General features: G+C 26.1%; 1 protein-coding gene across 1 annotated transcript; it reads right to left on the bottom strand.

Annotated features, from left to right (window-relative positions):
• Nucleotides 1-1,119: 1,119 nt before the first annotated feature.
• LOC113558122 lies at nucleotides 1,120-27,298 on the bottom strand. The gene is made up of 5 exons (XM_026963633.1): nucleotides 27,113-27,298; nucleotides 19,396-19,469; nucleotides 18,380-18,893; nucleotides 18,090-18,259; nucleotides 1,120-1,969 (listed from the first exon to the last, which is right to left on the bottom strand). Exons 1-5 carry the CDS (start codon nucleotides 27,296-27,298, stop codon nucleotides 1,120-1,122), a joined length of 1,794 nt encoding a protein of 597 aa, XP_026819434.1.

Genomic DNA, 27,298 nt, shown 5'->3' with positions numbered 1-27,298 from the left:
AAATATGACAATTGTATACTAATTTAAGGGAAATTATTCTTAAAATAATTAAAATGTAAGAGGAATTTATTAAAAATAAAAAATAATAATACTTTAATTTAAGTAAATATCTTAAAAACAAGGAAGTACTATAGCCTATAGGATTACATTAATGATACAACTTCATTATTTTAAAGCAATTTATGTTTTAATTAAAGCATTATTTTTGTTTAAATCAAGAACGACATATCATTAATTTTATCCCATTATTTCCATAATTCTAGTAAAATTGAAATAAAATTTATGTAATTTCGATTAAATTAAATTAAATTTTAAATCGTACGTAAAATATGTAAGTACTTATTTTAATGAATCAATATCATAGGCTCGAAATTATGCCCAATTTTCTTTAATTTAATATACATTTTTTCTTGGATGTATAGAATATTTCTCTGAGTGAGAGTAGGATCACTACCCAATACTTAGTCTAATAATACGTTTATTTTGAATTTTTGTCAGACCTTTTTAATAGTTTTTTTTTCCATATGTCTGCACTAGTACGTTTGGTTATAATGATAACACCCAGTGCGGTCCACAGACTAAGATATACCTTAACAGCATTAGGATTCCCTCATGATACAGTCTGGACTCCATAATGGGTATCTACAGATTCCTTGAGGTGTTCATAGTTAGTCCCAAGTCCCAATACTCACCTTCGGGTATCTCACCGATATTTAAAGAAAATGTAGAATAAGTACATTTTGGAAGAATTTGGTTTATTATTATTATTTTATTAAGCTTCTACGGTTATATCAAAATGTACTATTGGAAGGAAATAATACACTAGGTACAATGTTTTTAAAAAAAATAAGCTAAGTACTATACCATATTATTATTATATTTTATACTAACTAAACAATATTTTTTTTTTTTTTGATTTAATATTTTCTTTAATATAATAATAATGATAAAAATAACTGATGAATTAATATAGTAGCTTATACAAATATAAAAAGTAATTAAAATTAATGGATAGTACAAGATTAAATAACAATTATATAATTACATACATTACACAATATATTACATTTATTATTAATTATTATTGTAATAATTTTGATGAAATTATTTTTAAAAAAATTATAGAGTATCCGGAGTAGGTAACAACACATTATGTAAGATTTCATATGTGATTCTATGTCGTAAGAGTGGAGTATCTTCCTGACTGTAGTATAATGGTTTTCCTAATAAAACATGTCTGGCATTCGTGCATGTAAATACACCACAATCATAGGTATTATTTTGCAACGGACAATTCCCAAAGTTTAATGTCCATTGTAATGGTTGTTCATTATCCGGCTTCTCATATTTCTTGTATGCCTCGATCAAAAATTCAACTAATAAATTAATTTGATCTTCATAATAACTTGTTTTTACGCTATCATACAAAGTTATGCTACGATTCTTAATATTCACCACAGTGAAGGTCCAGTGATTACCTTCTAAGTATGTGGGAGTTATAAGCTTATCATAAGCAAATACATTTTTTATTGTGGCTCTCATTGACTTGGTAGCTTTGTCAAACCCACCCCTTAATAGATCCTTAAAAAAAACTGGTGCTAAGCTCAGTATTAATTGGTCCGAACAACTTTTGGCCAGAAGACTAAAATAATGTTCCATTAAAGATTCTGTCATCCATGTATGTGGATTAAATACATTTAATACATTTCCCATTGTACAAAAAATAGAATGTTGACATTGTAGTTTATCATTTTTTTGTTTGCTAGAAAAATAATTTACTAGTTCTGTAAAAACCTCTATATTGTATCCAGGAAATATAATATCTTGACGATCCGACTGAATGTAATTTATTCTATTTAAATTCATTTTTTTAGTTATTTTTGGTAGGCTGGTTTCAACAACACTATCATCATCGGAGATAAGGTCAATTACATCCAAAATAAATTGTTGATCCATATCTTGGCTATCACTAAACACAAAAATTGAATATATGATAAGACTTGATTTTTTCAAGGACTACAAGTTTATAGACCAGATAAAATGAATAAATTAGAAATTATTATTGTAATTTTTGATCAAGTTAAATAATTGTTGTGTTTTCATTTTTATTTTTATGTACGCCTGAATAACTTGACACTAATAAATTTGAAAAAAAATTAGACTATTACAAAGATGAAAAATAAAAATTATAAACAGAAATTTACAAGTAAATTGTTTAGTCTAGAAAATTAATTACAAGCATATAATAGTCTACTTTTAAGATATTCTGATTAAAATTAAAAATAATTAAATATTCAACTGGTAAAAATCAGGGCTTCAACTTAGAATATCTCTTATTTATAATGTACTTTTACATTGAAATAGTCTAATAAGGAAAAATTAAACAAAATATAGTACTAGTAATTAATTTTACTTAATGTTTTGTTGAGAAATTTAATCATAAATAAATTATGTATGAATTTGTAAATTACTTACATTTAAATTTTAAGGAATTTAAGTCTTGAAGATAATTGAGATGTCGATCACTAAGTTTAGTCTGATATTCCTATAATAAAAAAAAATGTAATTAGTAATTTTAAACAAAAATAAATAAATATACTTATATTATCTATGTTTAATTATTCCTTAAATAAGTTAAATATATACTTATTATAAGTATTCTTAAATTTAGTATCGTCCTTGTGTGTTAGTAATACAACGCTTGCGGGTACAACGTCTTTCTAGTAAATTACAAGGTATAAATATCAATTTCCATACTGTGCATAAATTTATTAAAACTGATCTTTTAGAAATATTGAAAAATCACAAAGAAAATGGTGATGAGTATAAGTCAAAGTCAACGGTAAATTATAATTCACATTTATTGAAGATTATTACCAAGCGACCATATTTATAAAATTTGATAATAATTATCTGATTAAATTGTGTTATCAAGACAACACATATTTGTACAGTTATAGTGAGTTACGCCGACCGAGTTGTCGACAGGAACCGAATAACAATGGTTCTAGACCCGTCTTACGGACGCACGAAGTTAGAAGATACATATTATATAATAAAAAAAATTCTTTGCCTGCTCGGTATTGGTCATACATTGTATCGGTCAATGTGACAAGATAATCCCACTACGTGGTCCCTCTTACAAGCGTTAAGATATTTCTACTGTGTACCCATATAACAATAAAATACCTACAAAAAATAATATACTTGTAATGTATTATGTACCATCACGTCCTTACAATATTCAGACAAAAACAACCTTCTTAAATATATATTCTATCACAAAACATTTATACATAAATATGTACAAATATACTAATATCAACTATAGCTACTAAAAATATGACTTTTGAGCAATTATTTTTAAAATCGTTCACAGTTAATATAATATTATATATTAATAACTACTGTTAAAAAAATAACAGATTAAAGCAGTTTTTTTTAACGTAAAATGTGCACGCTATGCGATAGTAAGACGAATGCTACAAATGTGGTGTCGAATACGATGTACCTACCTACTTTTAAACGGCTTCAAAATAAAAATAATAAGCAGTTGATTAAAAACAACTAAAAAGTATAATGATTATGTAATTGAAATAAAAAAAGTTGTGATGATTTCGTAAAATAAATAAATAAAATTTAAAATACTATTATATAATACAATAATTTTCATTATTTGTGTTATATTTTATGTAAAATGTTTTACGGAACTATGTCCAACGACAAATAATGCAATTACAAATGCTATACATTATATAAGCCGATTTTCGGATAATAAGTAAACAATACAATAATTATTATAATAAAGATAAATAATATTAATAAACAGATAAACAATAAAGACATGATACTCACAAAAACCAGTAGCAGTTGTGATACGTGCAGACAGGACAATATAGTTTATATAAATGATGCGAAGTGAACAGGTTTGTGTATAATTCTCGTGACGTCTGGATGCTTGAAATTTCCAGAAAAGAGTGTTTTCGTATGGCGGGCGTGTGATGGATCAGCCGCTGCCTTCGTGTTTACCTGTAGCTCTGCCGTGTGGCGATTTTTGTTACCACGAAGCATCATCATTCGGGACGGCGGCGCGGATACAAGTAGGGATGACACAAGTGGGAAAATATGGTATACGGACAATTGGTCCTCGGATAACTAGTCCCCGCGAAAAAAAGTCATATGCGGACAATTGGTCCCCGGCATAATTTTATAATCGGACAATTAGCTCAAAAGTTAAATACTTAATATTTTTTTATCATTAAACGTTATTTAAAATGTTTTTTCAATAGTACAATATTTTTAGAATAACCTTGCATTCAATTTGAATTTGTTAAATAAATATTATTATAAATAAATAATATTATAATATATTACATATTATATTATATTATTATTATATTAATATTATATTATTAGTTTATTATTTAATTATTTTTATTTATTTTGCTTTGAAGCAATATAAATTTTAAACAAATTATGTATTTTTATTAACAAAATCTGAAGCATTTAATAATAAATTTAAAAATATTTTTGGAATTAAACTTCCAAATATTTATAATTTTATTGAATTGATACAAATAATGAATTCAACAACAATGAAATTGTTGAAAACAAATAATGATGATGTTTTTTTTAAATAATTTTTTGAAACCTTTAAGCGACAAGGAAAAAACATTGTTTCTATATTTTGTAATAATTTTAATAATAACTTTTCAAAAGATGATCTTTTGAATTATTTGTGTAGGCTTTCGAGATTTTCATAAAAAGAACATTATTTGCGTTGTCTCGTTGGTTTTTTACAGTATTTTGATTTTTAGATGAGTTATGAGTATGAAAAATATTAAATAATTTAATAACTAAAATGTTCATATTGACTAACAGGTCATCTACTGGCGTAATGTATATTACTACGGATTAAGGTTATATCACAAGTTGTTTTTATAGACATTTTATGTATTATTATTATTGTTGCTATCGTCGTTTTCGGATACCAGGATGGCAGGATACTTACTTATTATATTTATGAATTAATAATTATTATGCCGTGCATAAATTATTTTAGTACAGGACAGTGTTTCCCAACCTTTTTGTAATAGCAACTCTAAAATTTATCCCTTGTTGGTTAAGCGACCCACCACCACTAATAATAATAATAAAAAAAAAATGAGATTGTACTGTGTGATTATTGATTATATATTTATTTAAGGTCGAAAACTCAAAACAAGTTAATTTCACAGTACTCGTATACATTATTGTTATATTGCATTATTTTTGATTTTATTTCCACAAATCATAAATAAATTGAGTTGAATAAAAACTTGGAATCTCGATCTGTTGTATAGAATAGATTTAGAGTGTAGGTATTTATACTAAAATATTTACCACTTATACCCGTGTAGTAGATGAAACCTTACCTACTGCTCAGTTAATAATAGTTTCACAAATAGCTATAACTTGTATATTTGTTTAGCATTTATCTATAACTCAGACTGTAGTACTTATTATAGCCTACAGAAATTTAACTTTTATTGTACCCACTTTGTACATGTTAGTAAATATAAAGCATTTTCGAAAAACGATATTTGTATTGAATACACAAAAAACTGTTTTTTTTTTTGCTTATCAATATTATAATAATACACACAGATATTATTATGTAATAATGTAGTTGATCCTTACAGATATGTAATATAAAATGTGTTGAAAAAACATCGTATATTATATTTGAAAAATATATTAAATTCTAGTTTATTTAAAGTAAAAGTAAATTGTATTTGACAATATTACATAAGGAACCATTTTTATTAACTTTATTAATTAATATTAACTTTGGGTACAAATTACAAACTAACATGATTACTTGGCTTGGTACGCATTTTATGCACGTTCTACACGAGTGGTGATGCGGCGTTGATTTTAATGGACTTTAACGATCGATATCATATTATGCCATTGCTGCACAATAATATTATTCTCTATGGGAGTGTCGTCTGACTTTTATGTTATGATGATCCATAGGCCAAAAAGCCACAAATTTAGTTTGTTACATAGTAGTTTTAAATATAAATATTGAATTTTCTGGTTTAAAATTCTAATCCGATGTGGACATTTATGAAATGCATGTGTTCTATTTTTACAAAAAAAAAAAATTCAATTTGGAGTAGAGAAGATGATTGTACGTTTTTAAGATACCACAATCGAATGACACGTGTTACAATGTCAAAGATCGCCAAAAGGGTATTAATTTGTGTGATAACTACAAAGTATAATAGTAATATAGATTAAGAGTAGTAAGTATTCTGTTTATCGGTTATCGGGCGAATACAACAATATAAAACACACACGTAATGATATAAAAAATGACTAAAAATTCTGTATATAATTTGGCACTAATGTACTATGAATATAAATTTAAACAAAATTGGTAGTAACGCAAACGAAATAATTAAACAAATCAAAAATGAAATAACTATCTTAAATGTAATTAAAGAATTCTTATGTACACCATACGGCATACGTGCAATAATAGTATATTTATTATTTTATAATACATATTAGGTACTTACCGAAAAATATAAAAAATTATTCTACACTCAGAGACATGTCTAGGAAGTAGTAATAACTATTATTTTTTTATAAGGAAGTTGCCACTAATATGGCATATTATATTCAGGTATAAATTCGTGATGAATCTATGATATTTGTGGAGAAAAGTATTGCAAGGAGCCGGGAAACCCTCCAAAACGACTTTTCAGCCGTCCATATTACCAAGCATATTACATTTGATTTCTTCCTCAGTAATTCCTATATACATAATAATACTAATAAATCAATTGTATAAGAATTGTATATACACATTAACTTTTAATATATACCTATGTCCTAGCTATGTAGAGTATTTAACCACATAGAAATAACTACAATAATATGAAAATTGAAAATGTTTAAGAGTTTATCAACCTATTTGCATGTATACATTTTTTCTGAAAATGTTGATTGTTATAGATAATTACTAATTTCTTATTTATGTCATCAAATTTTATTTTTTCAAGTTTAAGTATAAACATAATAGGTAATTATATTTAAAAATATTCATAGAATTTTTACTAATAAAAGTAATAATTAAAATAGATACTGTCTTTCATTCGCTTTAATGTTGATATCAAAACCAATCGAGTTTATTCGGTCACAAGTGCATGTATACTTTTTTTACTATCATATTATTCCCAATAAAAATAAACTATAATATTTGGTTGTATATCTTAAAAGTCTGAAGTTTAAATATAATAACAGAGCAAATTTAAAAAAATGCCAAACGTAATTTACAAATGATGGGAAAAACTCAATATGAAAGAAAAAAACTCACATACCTACACACTACACATTTTTTTGACATCGAAATCTAATTGTATCAGGGACGTCCACAGACATGAGGATATCTGTATGTTTAAGAATTGTTTTTATATGTTCATTCATCGGTATATATACGTAGGTATAGGTAATTTGTATATTTCTACAAAATGCGATAACATATTATTTACTATATAGTTTTGTTAAAAAGAAATTTATATTAAAGGTATACTTAATTATTATAGTATAATTATTTATTTCATATAATATTATTATGGCCATTTAGTGATTACAACTATTTTCAACTTGCAAGTCAATTACTACATGTCTACGTACGTATTGTAAAACAATAATCGGTTAATACCTAGTATAAATAATAAATTGATTGAAATTAGAAAACCTGTAGATACTTACAGTAAATATATGTTGCAGCGAAAAGTTTCAATTCCTTATGAACAATATAATATATAATACATTATAAACAAATTCAGATATAATAATTAATATACTAATATCTATAGAGGAAATAATATTTTGGTTTTTTACAAAATGTTCTTGTGTTTTCAATATAATCAAGTAATAAATAATGATTTATTTAATGATATACAACAGTCAAAAACTACCAAAAGTTTTATATTTAAAAATCAACGACTTATATTATATGCTTCAACTAATATAAATTATTTTCGCCATATCGGCAACATCTAAGCAATATTTATACCAAATCGTAAGTCCCCTACTCGTCTTTTTCGACACTTAAGTACTTGGTCGATCGACATAGATACTGAACGAGTCTTAGCATGCAATTTTTCAGGATGTACAGGTCATTATATAATTCATGGAACACAATCTCCTCCGCTCATTTACAATTTAAATATTTACACAACATCGAACTCAAAATACTGGCCAAAGCTCGAATTGTATATTTAAGTACTCTAAAAAATATTTAGTCAGCCCCTTTTAAGTCGAAAATTGAAATTGTTCTAATGACAATTATAATACAGCTACATTAGCATTAGATCAGGAGCACGTGATTATGTGGACGGTATAGTTATTTGAATAATATGTAGCTTATGAGTTGTGAGGAATAAATAAACACGTTTTAACTGCTCATACATAATATATTATGTTTTATTATTAATATGGTTTTTGGCCTTTTGAGTAAACATACGACTGACAATTGTTGCTTATACGAGCTATTCCGCCTCTGATGATGTACTATTTTAATATATCAGTTTGATAAATAATTTAAATGATTATTAAATTATTATGGATATAAACGTTATCTATATTATTATATTATACTTAAAAAAAATTAGTTTGGATTATCTAGTATAACAAATACATTTTCAAATATATTCAAAGTCCGACAATAATATAGAATATTAATAAAAATTCAAAATTTACGAAAATATGCTAACATTTAATTTTTGAACTCATTAGATTATGATTCAAATGTTTATATATCATCTAGCAACTTTTTGATGAACTCAGTAAAAACTTGAAAATGTATGTACATTCTGGCCCTAATTCATGATTCAATACGGACAATACGTATTAAACATCTTAAAATCGATGATTATATAAATAACTTTCCAAAAACTAAAAAAAGTCGGATTTGATGAAATTAAAATTATAAATATAACTATATATATATAACATAAAATAATTATTAACAATACTACCTAAATTAAAAAAAACAATACGTAAAAACTATCAAAATTAATAAATTAATATTAATGTCGAAAAATAAAAAATTTACACATTGTACAATATTATACACACGTAACACGGAAGTATGTATTACGATGCTTATGTCACTCATTAGAACGATTCTTAATTGATTTAAGTGCAATCAGGTATCTGGAATATTGGATAACATTTGGATTTGGTTACAAAGTAGTTACAAAATGTTGTGAAAATTTCGAATCAATCGAATCAATTTGAAGGATTCCTGTTTACACGTGTGACGTCACTGTGACGACCAGCCGACTTAAAACGGTTTTAACGGGGTTAGAGTTAGGTCAGTAATTTTGAATTTTCGATTACATTTTGTTACAAAATGGTTACAAAATTATGTGAAAGTTCAAATGAAAATAATCGTTTTGAAGGGTACCGGGGTGCTGGTATGACGTCACTCTGGCACCCGGTCTACTTAAAACGGATTTCACGAGATTTGAGTTAAGTTCAGAGACCTCGAATTTTGGATTACATTTGGTAACAAAGTGGTTACAAAATTATGTGAAAATTTCAAATCAATCGAATCATTTTGAAGGTTGCCGGGGTGCTGGTATGACGTCACACCAGCACCCGGTATTAAAGTTTGAAATTCTGAACTTCCTAGTAAGTTACAAAAAAGTTTTTGTGGTTACATTTCGTTACATAATGATTACATAATCTTGTAAAATGTTGGTGTAAAAAATCACAATTTGGAGTGTTGGTGTGACGGACCTGTTGGTCCGGAGCCTGAAAAGTACCGGCCGGCGCGCGGCGGCCGTCTCGCTCTCTTGAGTGAACCGTCTTACCGACAACGGTGACAACGTCGCCTAGTCGTAAAACCGCGTAAAGCATTATTGTGTATTCTCTTTATGTCGTCAACACCTGACATAGTGACATTTAACAACTAGCTATTGCGTACCGTTCAGTGGCGTATTTAGGATATTGCTGCCTCGATAACACAATTTTTTTTAATGCTCTTTTCTCTTACCGGATTTTTTATAGTGGAAATTATTCTTACCCTAAAAAAACCTATAATACCATGTGATATGTTAATAGTATTATACAGTATAAAAATCTATTGAGTGTCCTAGAATGTTGAATATCGTAGGTTTTCTCAGCAGTACCCATGATAACAAAATAATCAAAGCCAATTGTAAAATGTATTCATTTATTTTCATAATATGTTTATTATCATTAAATTAATATTAAAAAAATAGTTTCCAGTTAAATTTGCTGCCCCCAAAAAAGTGTTGCCGGGGCAATTGACCACTTTGGCTCCCCCCTATACGCCACTGGTACCACTGGTTCATTTTCTGATATATATATACAATATAATTGTAAAACATTTAATAATTGTTCACTTGTTTTTACTTTTTAAGGTATGTTTTCACTTTTAAATGTAGTACATATATATAGTTCAAGATTGTTCACATTTTATAGCATACAAAAAACATTGTATTACCAGTACCCAAGTTACTCGTGAGAGATCATTTTTAAAATAAAAACTAAGTTAAGATAAATTATTTCCCAAGAAACAATGGCAGCATTGATAATAATAATAAATATTGAACGAAATTTTAATATATATTAAGAAATTGTAATTGATACTATTGGAATGAGTTCCAGTGGACTTTCTAAACTTTTGCTTTAAAATTAAACCACGAAGAAAAAAATGTTAACTATGATATTAGAAATATATTTAATATTTCTTTTATTATATAACATGTTTATTTCATAGCAAATTCTAATGCGAGATCTACTTCACTTACTGAAGATTAAAAGTATACTATTTTTATTTTAAATATATTTTGGGGATTTGGAAGATTAAAGCATATTTTATTATTTCGAAAACAGTTTTCTAATATGTTAACTTTTTTTGTGTTTTAATTTTTGTTAACAATAAACTCAAATACGTCCTTGCTGGGGGATAATAAGAAATATAATAAGAATTTCCAAAAAAAAGTATTTGTTTTTTTAAAAAGATTTATACAACATCAAAAGGTAGTGGCGATCGACTTGTTGGCGACATCTGACCTATAACATTAAGCCTATCGAATAATTAATTTAGCTTTAAATTGGCGAAAAATTGTGTAACCGCAGTCAAATTTAGTTTATTACTTGGAAAAAAAATAATTAAAATAGTTGGAGATTACAATATTGTCCATTATTTTAGCTTGTAGTTAAAATTAGTAGAAATCAGTAACGTATCTCTACATATTATGCATATGTATATTCAATTACTACATCATAATATGTACTTATATTTTACTGACGTAGTAACGTGTGTTAAAAATAATATAATAAAGCTATTACAAAAATGTAATTATTGTATAACGTTGCATTACTGCTAATTTATGTGATGTGAATAAGTTCAATTTGTAAATAATGGAAATAAGAAATTTGAATAAGTATGTTAATCGGTTAAAAGAAATAGACAAAATTAACTTGTGGAAGGTGAGTCTTTGTTACTAATATCCTTATCATGTGCAACTTACAACGTACAAATTGTAAGTCAATAAACTTAATTTGTATATTACATTTTAAAGGTATAGGTTGCTATTTGAAATTCAAAAGTTGATAGTGGTTTCACTACTAAATAAAAGAGACGAAAAAAATAAAAATGTTATATAATTTTAATTTAAAAAAAATTAAAAAACACTTTTTGAAATTTTTAGTGTAGGTACAATGATTAAAGAATCATCCTGCATTATCTTCTATATAAAAAAAAACGTGAAACTATTGCAAATAAAAAATAATTTTTTTTCAGTATATCCAATAGTAGATTTTTAACTATTATTATAAAATTGTATTGATGAGTCAAAATTGAATACAAGATCCCACATACCTTATCGTATATTTGTTAAGAAATTTTTAAAAAAATACATAGACAAAATCCTGTTTAGTAATTAGTATTGAGTTATTGAGTATTTACATAATTATAGTTAAAAATGTATTTTTTATCAATTATAAAAATCAATAGTTTATATTCTACATTTTTACCAAACTTTAATCAGTAATTACTAAAGTAATTATATTTTAAAAATAAATTCAAAATCGAGAATATTTAAAAATTATATTTTAAATAATAAATATATTCCTATACTTTTGATATTTTTATGCAAAATTATATACATTTTTAATTTGAAATACTCGTATTATTTATTACCAATAATAGTTCTTAAATAGAAATTAAAGTAACTGATAAATAATATTAAATATTTAAATGCTATTTAATGCTAATATTGTCTACTAATCTTTATATCAAATAAAATATAATTGTCCAATGTACGATAATGTTCGTATAGTTATGAAGAACCGCGCCATAAACCAATTATTTTCCTATTACAGTTTAACGATGTATGTATTATTTGTTGAGATATAATTAGTTAATTTTACCTTTAACCTTGAACAAACTATGGTCGGATTGAAAAAAATCATTCTTATAAAGATTAAAATATTTTTTTTATTCAATATTAGTTTCAAAATACAAACTATTTTTAAAATTATTTCAACCGGAATCGAAACTTTAAATATTATTTCTCTCAATCCATTATATTTATAAACTTATGTCTACTGCATTATATTTTTTATTGTTAATCATTCTGTAGATTTTTTTGTCAAATTAAAATAATAGTTATATACTTATGTCTTATATGTATTTACTACTTATATGCGTGAGACACAGAGATGTTTGTATAATTAAATGTATATGATTGTTAAACATTGATAAAAGTTAATATTGTAAACTGTCTACAAGTTAGATGTATGAATACATATCCACCTAGATTGTCTACTTTTTATTGTGTCGAATAAAATATAAATTTCGAATAAACGGTATTAACCATATTATAAAGAACTAAACCAAGTGAATAACCAATATTAAATATTAGACATTTGACCTTTTTAATTTCATTTTCATTATGACGTGTGAATTAGAACATTTTTACTCGTTAAAAAATCTCGAAAAAAATGAATATAAAATTCCTCATATTGTGTTTACTTATTACTGGAATTAAAAAGTAAAATTGATATAAAAGTTTTTTTTAGTATCTGAAGTTAAGAATTTAGTGAAATTAGATTTATGCATAAAATAATAATTTCTACTGAAACAGTTTTATTATTTTTTTTTTCTAATGATCAATAACAAATTTTCATCCAATCAAATATTTTGAAAAATTAATATGCATTGTTATGATAATAATTATTAAAAATAATAACATTCAGTAGTTATCTTTTTAGTACAGAAGCTTTCTTTCAATCTTTAACATAGGGGGTTGTTTACGTTAATATATTAAGAGTCCTTAACACCTGCATGTGTTGTCTACGTCTTACAAGTGCGTAACATATCAAATTCTGTTCAAAAATCTGCTCAGCAGATCACGTTTAGCTCCGTTAGTTTATAATTTAGAGTGAATCGACGTATAATGAAACTTGATGGTAAGAATATTATCTGTGTTTATATGTTAGTTTTTTACGATTATTAAGTTTTTAAGTGAGTTATGAACATTTTTTTTATTCTATGTTATATACGCATAACTTGCTAAAAAATTCAACTATCGTAAAAGACCAACATACAAACACAGATAATTTTCTTACTATCAAGTTTCATAATAGGTTGATTCACTTTAATTTTTATACTGATTGAGCTAAACGTGAGCTGCTGAGCGTAAATTTGCCATGTTACGTATTTGTAAGAAAGAGACAACACAGCGGGTGTGACGCCCTCTTAAATTAATCTAGATAGTATTTGTTTGGTACTTTACTAATTATCTCATAATTTCATAAACTATAAACAAAACTCGAATTTCGATATTTATGCATCAAAATAACGAAAAAAATATTCTACTTCAGAATATGAAATTAAAAATGAATGTTTCATTAAAATAATAAAAAACTTTAAAAATAAAGACAAAATAAATCATAAATTATAATTTTTTTTAGATAACATTTAAAAAAAAAAAAAATATTTTTCAAAAACGTTAATAGCTTTGAAATAATGAATGTTGTTTAATTAATTGATTACTCAATATATTCAGATATACGTGTTATTTATTTTCTTAAAATGTTACATTTTTAAATTATTTTATTTTTGATAATCTTAAATGTATTTTCTATTCTAAGTGTACAGTTTCGATACCACACGTGCCAACGGGACACTTTAAATTATAATATTCAATAAATTTGTTGAACATACAAACAATTTGTTGATTCATAAGATCAAATAAAGTTTAAATTTATTTAAACGATAAACGATGTTGAATTATAAATATGAACGGGTACAAATCAATGCCGATATTAATTCAGTATAATGATAGGAGTTATATCCGTTTAATAATTTAAAAAAAAACTCATTATCACCAAAAAAAACCTTTATATTCACATAAATATTAAACATTTTTTTTATTATTGCATGCCACTGCTTCATTGAGATTCCAGGTGGTATAGGAATGAAAGGCCTGTCAGCAAGGTACACCTTACGAATGTGATCCTGGTACTAAATAATACAATTTAAGTCGTCTTCTCAAATAACAGCACTTATAATGGTATATCTGTAACTGTAACCTATTCTGACAGGCTGGTCACTTCTGTTTAAAAACGATATATTATGGAGGGCGCGTGAAAAGTAAAAATATCGCATTTATCCAATTTAAATCGAATCTTGCGTTAAAGTCATTGTGAATTACAGACGACACAATGGTTGACATAATAGCATCATATTGCATTTTACGGATGTAATCCCGATACCGAAATTTGCGATTTAAGAGGACACACAACACCCGCATGTGTTATCCCCGTCTTACAAGTGGGCAATATAGCAAACTTACGCTCAACAGATCAGGTTTAGCTCCATCAGTTTAAAAATTAGAGTGATCGACCCATTTTGAAACTGGATGGTAAATCATCATCTGTGTTCGTATGTCAGTTTTTTACGATAGTTTAAACTTTTAGCAAGGTATGCGTATATAATATAGCGTAAATTAAAAATGCACATAACTTACTTAAAAACTGAATAATCGTTAAAATCCAAACACAATTACAGATTATGTTCTAACCATCAAGTCTTATAATAGGTCGAATCACTCTCATTACATTAACAAAATGAGCTAAATGCTAAATGTGATCTGCTGATCGTAAATTTGCTGTGTTACGTACCTACTTGTACACATGCGGGTGTGACGTCCATGCATTACGAATTGTTGTTTGAAATCGTCCCCCGATTTAAATTCCCGCCAGTGGTGATCGGCTCTCGTACGCGCGGAACATACAATCTCCGTGAGCTTTTACGTCCCCCCACTCTAGCCCAGTGCTTTTGAGACCCGCGATCGTCGATGTCGTCGTGGGAGTCCGTCGGCTGTCCTTTTTCGTCACCCGGGTTGACCGGACATATTCCGGTCGCGGTTTTCGTGTTTCCGCCGAAAGTGCAATCAGTCGCGCTATTGCAACGTGTTTTCGCGGTCGGCATTTTCGATCGGATTCAAGTGATCGTCCGCCATACGTACTCGCGAATAATAGTATATAAATAGTGTACCTATTGCGATTACGCCTGTGAGTGCATTTTTTTTTATTTAAACACGTGTCGTCGCGGTCAGCAACTCCGAAGTCAAACGGACATCCACTCATAACGAAGGTGCTAGTAATTTGTTAATTATATCTGGTCATATTACGCCCGTGATATACGCAAAAACGTTCGCCGCCCGCTTTAGCGTTGTCGAACGGCTGATACGCAAAATGCGAATTCATATATTTATAATCATTAGTCGTTTTGCGTTCGCCGCCGTCGCTAGGTCGTTGACCTCAAAGACCGTCAGCTGACTACGCGGTTGATATTTTATACACTGTGTCTGGGCGCCCATATAATGGATATTGAATTAATTATTATTGTTATATTATATTGTGCATTGCGCTTATTCTTGCTGTGTGTTTTCATATTATTTATATTAAATTGGTAACCCTCACGCGACACCACAGTTCAGATATTTAGTCATTCCGGCCAAATGCTAGTTAATAGCCGGAGACGCAACAATTGTACAGAAAAAGAAACAATAGATAGACGTAGTTGTTAGGTATGTGTAGAACGAAAATAAGAACTTAATAAAATACAATACGATCATATGGGTGAAGTAACATAACACAATTAGAATTAGCATTTTAACAGTACCATATATTAATCATGACATACCATAGGTTGGTTGTCGGCGCCGTAGGTATCGACTATCGGATGGCATACAATCTACTTAAATAATGTCGATTTCTAACGATCACAAGTATGTAACATTTAAAAATCTGTAGATTGAATTAGGTAAAAACCTACTTAAACTAAAATTATAAAAACAAGAAATTATGTTTACAATGCACTATGGTATTGGTTTTTATTTGCATGTTTGCACAAAAAGTATAACTTATGGACTAATAATGTGATAAACAAAGTTTTGATTCTTATGGGTGCCAGAATCAACAAAACCTTGTATGATATTCACTGACGAATTATAATTAAAACCACTGCTGTGTTAAACACATCATATCAAATAAAATTGAGCAATACCTGTTTAACATATCAGTACATAATAGAAAATTGCCTTTAGGATAAATATTATAAACAGAATAAAAATACCTTCCAGTAAGTTTTAGTTTTTTTAAATTTTCCACAATAAGTGTTAATTATATTACATATGCACAGATTTCAAATAGTAGTATATTAGTTAAATGACAAACGAAAATTTAATTTTAAATTTTAAAATGTGAAAGGAAATAGTTATTAGATTAAAACGTTATTTCTAAGATACTGGTTTTATAATTTTCAATATTCTATAATTGTAAAATATAAGTGTAAATAAATTCAAAAAATTAATATCATTATTATTAATTTTATATAATCCATCAATGAACTATTTATACATTTTTTTGTCCATAATTTTTATGTAAAATATTGTAAGTAAAAAGGATTTCCTTTTTTATTATATAATATCATATTAAATTATTTATTAGTTTTATAAAAACTAATGTATGTATTTTGTAATAAAAGAATTATTAATTAAAATTATTAAATACCAAAATAATATTATGTTTATAATGTTTGTAGGTTAAATACATACTTAATAATATATTGTTTATAAAAACTATTTATAGTATTATTTGTAATGTTTAGTACTATCTTATGTATTATTTATTATTAAGCCAGTAAAAAAGATAAAATTGAATCACTGAAAACAATACTGACACAGAATAAAGGTCATATGACAAAAGAATTTGAAAAGCTGGAAAAATGGAAAAGAAAATTAAAATTATTCTTGAAGGATATCAAGTATGTAATATGAATACATGATAATGATGTCAAATACTCAATCTCAAGGTCTTATTAAACAAATCAGAGCCAGTGTTGATGAAATTGAACAAGGACATTCAGAATTTATTATACTTTTCAGTTTTTGCAATGAGTGAAAGAATCTGCTTTACCAAAACGACTACAGGTCATTTTGAATATGATTTAAATAGATCATTTTTTATTTGCTTACATTTTTGTAGCTCTATTTACTGTTTTGATTGATATAAACTGTTTAGTAACACGGGTACCTCATTAGGTGTTCCTTAGACAAAACTGTTTTCTATCAATATAGAAACTTAGTTTGATTACCTACTTCTTGAAATTTGTTGAAAATTTTAACGTTAGAGACTATTCACAAAGTAGTTACATATTTATAGGTACATAGGTACAATGTTTTTAAAAAAAAATAAGCTAATTACTATACCATATTATTTTCATTTTTCATACAAACTAAACAATATTTTTATTTTTAATTTTCCTTAATATAATAATAATAAATACAACTTATGTATTAATATGGTAGCTTATACAAATATAATAAGTAATTAAAATTAATGGATAGTACAAGATTAAATAACAATTATATAATTACCTATTTACATACATTTTATAATATATTACATTTATTATTAATTATTTCAAAAAGAATTTTGGGGTATCCGGAGTAGGTAACAACACATTATGTAAGATTTCATACGTGATTCTGTGTCTTAAGAGTGGTGCATCGTCCTGGGTGAAGTATAATGGTTTTCCTAGTAAAACATGCCTGGCATTTGTGCATGTAAATACACCACAATCATATGTATTATTTTGCAAAGGGGATTCCCCAAAGTTTAATGTCCAATCTAATTCTTGTTCATCATCCGGCTTTCCATATAATTTAATGTATGCATCATTCAAAAATTTAACTAACAAATTAATTTGATCTTCATAATAACTTGTTTTTATGCTATCGTACAAAGTTATGCTACGACTCTTAATATTCACCACAGTGAAGGTCCAGTGATTGCCTTCTAGGAATATGGGAGTTATAAGCTTATCATAAGCAAATACATTTGTTATTGGGGCTCTCATTGACTTGGTAGCTTTGTCAAACCCACCCTTTATTAGATCCTTAAAAAAAACTGGTTCTAAGCTCAGTATTAATTGGTCCGAACAACTTTTGGCCAGAAGACTAAAATAATGTTCCATTAAAGATTCTGTCATCCATGTATGTGGATTAAATACATTTAATACATTTCCCATTGTACAAAAAATAGAATGTTGACATTGTAGTTTATCATTTTTTTGTTTGCTAGAAAAATAATTTACTAGTTCTGTAAAAACCTCTATATTGTATCCAGGAAATATAATATCTTGACGATCCGACTGAATGTAATTTATTCTATTTAAATTCATTTTTTTAGTTATTTTTGGTAGGCTGGTTTCAACAACACTATCATCATCGGAGATAAGGTCAATTACATCCAAAATAAATTGTTGATCCATATCTTGGCTATCACTAAACACAAAAATTGAATATATGATAAGACTTGATTTTTTCAAGGACTACAAGTTTATAGACCAGATAAAATGGATAAATTAGAAATTATTATTGTAATTTTTGATCAAGTTAAATAATTGTTGTGTTTTCATTTTTATTTTTATGTACGCCTGAATAACTTGACACTAATGAATTTGAAAAAAAATTAGACTATCACAAAGATGAAAAATAAAAATTATAAACAGAAATTTACAAGTAAATTGTTTAGTCTAGAAAATTAATTACAAGCATATAATAGTCTACTTTTAAGATATTCTGATTAAAATTAAAAATAATTAAATATTCAACTGGTAAAAATCAGGGCTTCAACTTAGAATATCTCTTATTTATAATGTACTTTTACATTGAAATAGTCTAATAAGGAAAAATTAAACAAAATATAGTACTAGTAATTAATTTTACTTAATGTTTTGTTGAGAAATTTAATCATAAATAAATTATGTATGAATTTGTAAATTACTTACATTTAAATTTTAAGGAATTTAAGTCTTGAAGATAATTGAGATGTCGATCACTAAGTTTAGTCTGATATTCCTATAATAAAAAAAAATGTAATTAGTAATTTTAAACAAAAATAAATAAATATACTTATATTATCTATGTTTAATTATTCCTTAAATAAGTTAAATATATACTTATTATAAGTATTCATAAATTTAGTATCGTCCTTAAAACAGTCGATATAATATCTTCTAAATTTTACAAAGAATAAAAAAATGTCTAAATAAGAATTTCACAAAGCATCTGGTGTTTAAAACAGCTACATCTTATGATTTAACACGAAGAGCTAAATATTTATAAAATATTTCATAGAAAAACTCAATAGGTAATATATTTCGTGATTTCCAATAAGTAGTAATAAAAAATACCTAGGTATATATAAAAAAATTACACATTCTTATATTAAAATTCATGTGTTGTCTCCATCTTACTAATGCACATCATATTAAAATATACGTTCAACATTTCCAATTTTGTGTATTTAGGTTAAGTAGGTATTGGAGTAAAATGACCTATTATCAAAGTTTAAGATATAGGATTTACAAAATAACGTTCTGATATAATAAAATGCAATTTATTCGCTTAATGTACATTAAATATGTAAACGTCGTTTACTCATTCATTAAATTAATAAATATCTTTTCCAGAGACATTTTGATGACAAATCATTAATAATTTGATGAACTTTTTTTTAGTCCAATATGTAACTATTTTTTACAATTTACAAAGATTACCATTTTTTCTATTATACTAATGTTTACAAATAATGATGTATAAATGTAAAAATCAACTTAATTTTTTTTTAATATAGTAAACAATTATGAAGAGATAAGTGAATCCGACCTAGAAAATAATAAAGCATGCAAAAAAATATGTATTCTTCAAATTCATCTACGTATTTAATACCAAATAGTGGCTTTCTAATTAATTTAAAAATAATTAACATATTATTCTACAATATTAGATAGAACCTATTTTTTGTTAAATAATTTATAGTATTAATATATATTACATTACCACCTAAAATTTTTTGCACTATCCATAGTTAATACTATGTACAGAGTAAAGATATGGTTTCCGTAACAGTACACAAAATAACATATATGTAAGATGTAACAGAAATATCATTTTATGTTACTGTTAAGGACCTATATCCGATTTTTCTTAACAAACATTATTTAATACAACATAAATGTTACATAGTAAAACTATAGCATTTGTAGAATGAATATTACGTTCAGGGTCGTTGGCTTAGTATGTGAAGTCTAAATATTTTTACATCTACGTATAATAAACCCCATAGTCACTTTTATAAAACAAGTCGTTTTTATAAAATCGCTTGACCATTTCGAGTGGTTTCAATATTTTTAAGGTAAACTCTTAATTGCCAACGTTTTATTGTAAATAATTAGCTGAATAAATCGTGTTATCGAGACAATACATATTTGTACAGTTACACCGATCGAATTATCGACAGGAACCGAATAACAATGGTTTTGGTCGTATATTGTATCGGTCAATGTGACAAGATAATCCCACTACGTGGTCCCTCTTACAAGCGTTAAGATATTTCTACTGTGTACCCATATAACAATAAAATACCTACAAAAAATAATATACTCGTAATGTATTATGTACCATCACGTCCTTACAATATTCAGACAAAAACAACCTTCTTAAATATATATTCTATCACAAAACATTTATACATAAATATGTACAAATATACTAATATCAACTATAGCTACTAAAAATATGACTTTTGAGCAATTATTTTTAAAATCGTTCACAGTTAATATTATATTATATATTAATAACTACTGTTAAAAAAATAACAGATTAAAGCAGTTTTTTTAACGTAAAATGTGCACGCTATGCGACAGTAAGACGAATGCTACAAATGTGATGTCGAATACGATGTACCTACCTACTTTTAAACGGCTTCAAAATAAAAATAATAAGCAGTTGATTAAAAACAACTAAAAAGTATAATGATTATGTAATTGAAATAAAAAAAGTTGTGATGATTTCGTAAAATAAATAAATAAAATTTAAAATACTATTATATAATACAATAATTTTCATTATTTGTGTTATATTTTATGTAAAATGTTTTACGGAACTATGTCCAACGACAAATAATGCAATTACAAATGCTATACATTATATAAGCCGATTTTCGGATAATAAGTAAACAATACAATAATTATTATAATAAAGATAAATAATATTAATAAACAGATAAACAATAAAGACATGATACTCACAAAAACCAGTAGCAGACGGCAGACTAGACAATATAGTATATATAAAAGACGAGAAGTGAACAGGTTTGTGTATAATTCTTGTGACGTCTGGATGCTTGAAATTTCCAGAAAAGAGTGTTTTCGTATGGCGGGCGTATGATGGATCAGACGTTGAATTCTCGTTTACATGCAGCTCTACCATGTGGCGATTTTTGTTATTACGAAGCGGCATCATTCTGGACGGCGGTGCAGATTCAGGTAGGGATGACATAAATGGGAAAATATACATACTTTATGACCTAAGGGAAAAAATATTAAATTTTTTTCTATAAGTTAGAAAGCAAATGTATTATACTTTATCGTGGATATTCATAATTTGGCTAAAAGACTATTCTCATTTTTGTAAGAGCTTAAATTTTAATTAAGAGGACGTCACCCCCGCTTGTGTTATCTCCACAGGGCTGGCGCTAGGTTTTGCGAAGCCCTAGGCAAAATATTGCTTTAGGCCACAAAAATAGCTTTTACAAACCAATAGTGAAAAACAAAAAGATACATTTTAGTATTTTACTATAAATTCATAAAATGATCTTTGTTGTTGATGTTGAACATTTTTTTTCTCATCGCCATATCTAGGTATATTGTTATTTTGTTTTTTGTTTTTTTAATATGATATAATTTATAATAATTATATATATAATTATTTATAAGTAGGTACATAAATAAATTAAAATTATTTGCCACACTGGAAGTTTAATTGTTGGAATAAACAGTGGCTGAAATAAAAATACGAAATCACAAATGTGTACTACGGAAAATAAAAATGTGCACCTATGTCTGTATAATAATCAAGCTGTAATATTTTTCCTAATATTTTAAAAAGCTATATTGTCTATTAGTTATATTAATGAAAATTTAATTTTATTATACTAGATTAACTAGTAAAAATTATTTTGTTAAGAAGCCGAAAATAGGACAAAATCGACTGTAAAAACATGTTTAATGAAGATGAACATGTAAAAACGGTAAAAAAAAAAGTTAAAATAAAATATTTACAGATGTAAAATAATTATGATAATATTAAATACCTACATATATTATAATTTATAATGTTGTATATAATAATTCATTATAGTAGGTAATGACCGCTACTTACGTAATTTTGACAAGCAATCTATAAGAAAATGAAATTGTGTATTTTTAATTCGCTCGTGTGTTTATCGATAGAGGCAAATATTAGAAAAAAACCCATGAATATCAAACAATTTGAAATTATTCCTGGACTATACTATTATTATACCTGTACATATTTAATGACTAGGTTGGATAATTAATTCAGATACAAAAACAAATCTCACATATCATTGTTTATAGAAAAACTCATATAAAAACGCAAGGCCCCATAAAGCGCGAAGCCGTAGGCGGGTGCTGAGGTTATATACCCCCTTCCGCCGGCCCAGTGTCTCCGTCTTACACATTTACGACAAAAGTAAATTTTCACTCACCACTTTTAATAGCGTGCTTTATGTTTTGATATTAGAGTGAATTGACCTATTATCAAACTTTTGGGTAGGAATATTATTTGCGCTGTCTCGTTGGCTTTTTACGGTATTTTAATTTTTAGATGAGTTATGAGTATGAAAAATATTATATAATCGAAAAAGCTAATTATTCACTTAAAAGTCAAAATATCGTAATAAACCAACGAAAGAACACACAGATAATGTTCTTGTCTAAATTTATAATTATATAGGTGAATTTACTCGATCTAAAAGCACGCTATTGAAATTGATGAACGAAAATGTACCATGTCGTACGTGTGTAAGACGGAGACAATACACGTGGGTGCGACGCTCTCTTAATATTTTATTTTTATATTTCATATTTAATATAGTTCCAATGCTACAGCAAAAAATTTACGTCCCAGCCTAAAAACATTTTTTTTCCTTCACATTTTACACAAATTATTTTCGTTATCAACTAAAATGTTCATATTGACTAGCTTGTATATAATATCTTGTGTATCAATATAAAATTATATTAATCGGGTAAACTAGTTGGTAATTTTAGAATAATTGTACCTGGCGTAATGTATAGGATTAAGGTTAAATCACAAGTTGTTTTTATAGACATTTTAAGTATTATTATTATTATTATTGGTATCGTTGTTTTAGGATACTAGGATGGTAGGATACCTACCTATTATATTTATTAATTAATAATTATTATGCTGTGCACATATTATTTTAGTTTTTGTATTTTTATAATTTTAGTTAAGGTACTGAATTCAAAGTATCTAAGTATTTTCGAGCATTATAATATTATGGTCGTCCGAATTTTTTATTCTGTACAAATTAATTACTACTTAGTATGTCAATATAACCCGTGGAGCCGAGGCCTACCCATCGCTTGTCATAATTAATGGCTTTTGGGTTCGAAATTGAGATAATCAAATTGTCCATGAACGTGTTATATTTAAAACTATAATATGTTATTATAGGACAGTGTTTGCCAACCTTTTTTGTAATGGCAACCCTCAAACCAATTTGTTCAAATTTTGTTTTTTGGTTATAATAATAAATGTAACGACTATAGAAACTTGAAATGTTCACTAAAATATTTATTGAAACAATTAGTATAGATATGATATAATTTTCAAAATAATTTATACATTTTTATTGTACTTAAAATGTCCGATTTTTTAAAATTATTTTCGATTTATACACGTATAATAAAACATTTTAGTTGAGTAAAATAAAAGATTATAGGTAATACAAGGATTCTCATGAGCTGTTTTACGGAAACCTAAAAATCTCATTTCAACTTTAAATATTTATGATAAATTATTTAAACGTAATTTTATTGTAATTCGAAAAAAAATTGTTCTTACAGAGACTTTTCTTGTTATTAAGTATATTATTATTTACTTGACAGTTTACACTATGACAATTATTATAATAGTAATATGTAGAAATATAAATATAATAATTTAGATTAAAAGTATATTTTCACTCAGAATTATTTTTTTTATTCAATGGTAACAAGGCTTAACATTTAATTAATATTTAACACAATATCAGCTATTAGTCAACTATCATTATCGTGACCTATTCAAAAACAAGATAAACTAAGAAAACACAGCCGGTTAAAGACCAAGGTCCTTTTTTTAACTATATATTTTATGACTAATTCTAACAAAAGTTGTATGTGTAAACAATGAATCATCAATATAGAACCATTATGTTAACTCAATCGTTATTCAAGTGTGTCATCTATATAGTTAATCGAAATAATGTTATCCGTTGACATTTTAGACTGATGTACTATTTTAATATAATATCAGTCTGATAAATAATTTAAATGATTATTAAATTAATTGCTATGGATATTAACGTTATTTATATTGATATATTATTATACTTAAAAATAATAGTTTGGACTATCTATGATACGGTACGCAACGGTTACCGATACAAAGTACAGCTGGCACCGCAGCGACCGGTCTAAGCCCCAATTCAATATTGGTGGATTTTCCAGATATCTGATTGCACTTTAATCAATTCAGAATCGTTCTAATGAGTGACCTAAGCATCGTAATATATACTTACGTGTTACGTGTGTATAATATTGTACAATGTGTAAAATTTTTATTTTTTGATATTAATATTATTTATATTGATTATTAATCATAAATTATAATAATTTATTAATTATGATAGTTTTTACGTATAGTGTTTTTTAAATTAGGTAGACATAAGTCAAAACTAAGTTTTAAGTAAAATTTTAAATTTACTTAAATACTTTCGTACTATTAATAAATTGTTTTTTTTTATTTGTTGCATTAGAATTGATATTTGATTAACAAATGTACCTGAAATATTTAAATAATTTTGAGTATTTTAGATTTTAAGAAGGGTTTATACATATTTATTATTTTATATATTTTGATATAATTTTATTTTATTTTTAAATATAAACGGACGTAAAACGGACCTTAACAATATTTTGCGTGTATACACGGTTATAGTAATACAATGATAAATTGTATATATAGTTGTGGTATATTTATTTAGTTTTAGTTTCAATAATTGTTTTTATTTTCACAGTAGAAGGTATTTCTAAATTCCAATCCGATAGAAATTAATTCATATATAAAGTTATATTTTTATTATAATTTTTTAAAATAAAAGTAATAATAAAGAATATTACAATAATTTTCTGCGATTTTTCACATTTTTGCAAATGTACTTATTACGTTATTAAAATTGATTTTTATTGTGTTATGTTGCTCTTTATGTTCAATATTGCCAAATTTGATAGCCGATCTTCAGTTGCAGTTGAGTGAAGATATACTTTGAGAAGTCTTAGCCGATTAAAACTTCTTTCTGCAGTTGCACTGCTGTCTGGAGGTGTATATAATATTTTATAAAAAATATATAAATATTTGAATATTAAGAAACCACGTTTCGAGATATTATGAACTTCAACACTTAATATAATTTTAATGGTTCAGTTTCATTATAAATATTATGGTAAATAATTTTCAAAGATCTTTTAAATTTAAAAATTTAAAAATGATATCATAAATTGTAATCAAGATAATTTTTATTTTTTTTATTTATATTTACCTTTTTTTTTTAATAATTGTACTATTTAAGATATAATTTGTTTCATTAGAAACTCATATGGATATATTATATAATTAAATAATAATAAATAAATCATATTAGTAAAATACATATTTTGAAGTTTTTAGCACATATTTTGGTTTCATAAATACATATAAATCTGAACCCTACTAATGAGTATATAAAACAAACATTAAAAAAAGATAATAACCAAATATCATAAAAAAAATATGTCAGGAAAGCTTTGTATGTTTCAGAATGAAAAAATTAAAAAAATTCTAATTTGAACTTTTTTCCTACCATCCATCAGCTTTTATACTATGAAAAATTCTTACTTATTATCAAATACAATACATTTAGAACCAAATTAATTTGTAATATACGAGTAATTCATATAGTCTTTAACCCTTTCAGACCCGACTTTTTGAAAATTAACAAAAAAATTTTTTTTTTTCATCATATTTATATTTATAGTCTTAAAATTAATTTTGCCGAGTTTCGTAATTTTATCATTTTTTTTTGCGAAGTTTTAAGTGGGTACACTATAGTGTACCTTGGGTCTTCGTGGAGTCAATATTCATCTATAAATAAATTTTTCATTGTGTTAACTAATTATTAATCTAAATTAATCTTTTTCGATGTTAAGAAACAAATTTAGTAAAACAAATCAAATAAAATTTATTTTTAAAACCTTTGAAAAATATAAAATTAATACAGTATTCTCCTGTGCTTTTTAACAATAAAAATTGTATAACAAATCATAAAATTACAATCTTTTTTGTAAAATAATAATAATTATTCTCACAATTTCTGGTCTTTCGATTTCTACATATGCCTTTTTCTTTTTGTCCCAACGCTCAACTTTGTCAACATCCCCAGATGTTACGTAATTAGAACCAAGAGTAACTGCTTTATTATCAAACCATTTTACAAGTCCTATATTACAATGATTCATATCTGTGGTAACTTCAAATGCAGTGCCTCTACCCAT

Source organism: Rhopalosiphum maidis, chromosome 3 (genome assembly GCF_003676215.2).
Source record: "Rhopalosiphum maidis isolate BTI-1 chromosome 3, ASM367621v3, whole genome shotgun sequence".
In the NCBI taxonomy this organism is placed as follows: domain Eukaryota; kingdom Metazoa; phylum Arthropoda; class Insecta; order Hemiptera; family Aphididae; genus Rhopalosiphum; species Rhopalosiphum maidis.
The sequence above is the reverse complement of the archived record's forward strand: the minus strand, read 5'-3'. Positions and strand labels throughout refer to the sequence as shown.

Bases quoted from the DNA above. Each gene is read 5' to 3' on its own strand.
- LOC113558122 (XM_026963633.1), bottom strand. From the start codon at position 27,298: ATGGGTAGAGGCACTGCATTTGAAGTTACCACAGATATGAATCATTGT. The intron at 19,470-27,112 runs GTGAGAATAATT...TTTTTATTATAG, and splicing joins AAATCGAAAGACCAGAAATT to GAATATCAGACTAAACTTAG. The intron at 18,894-19,395 runs GTAATTTACAAA...TTTTGTGTTTAG, and splicing joins TCCTTAAAATTTAAATGTAA to TGATAGCCAAGATATGGATC.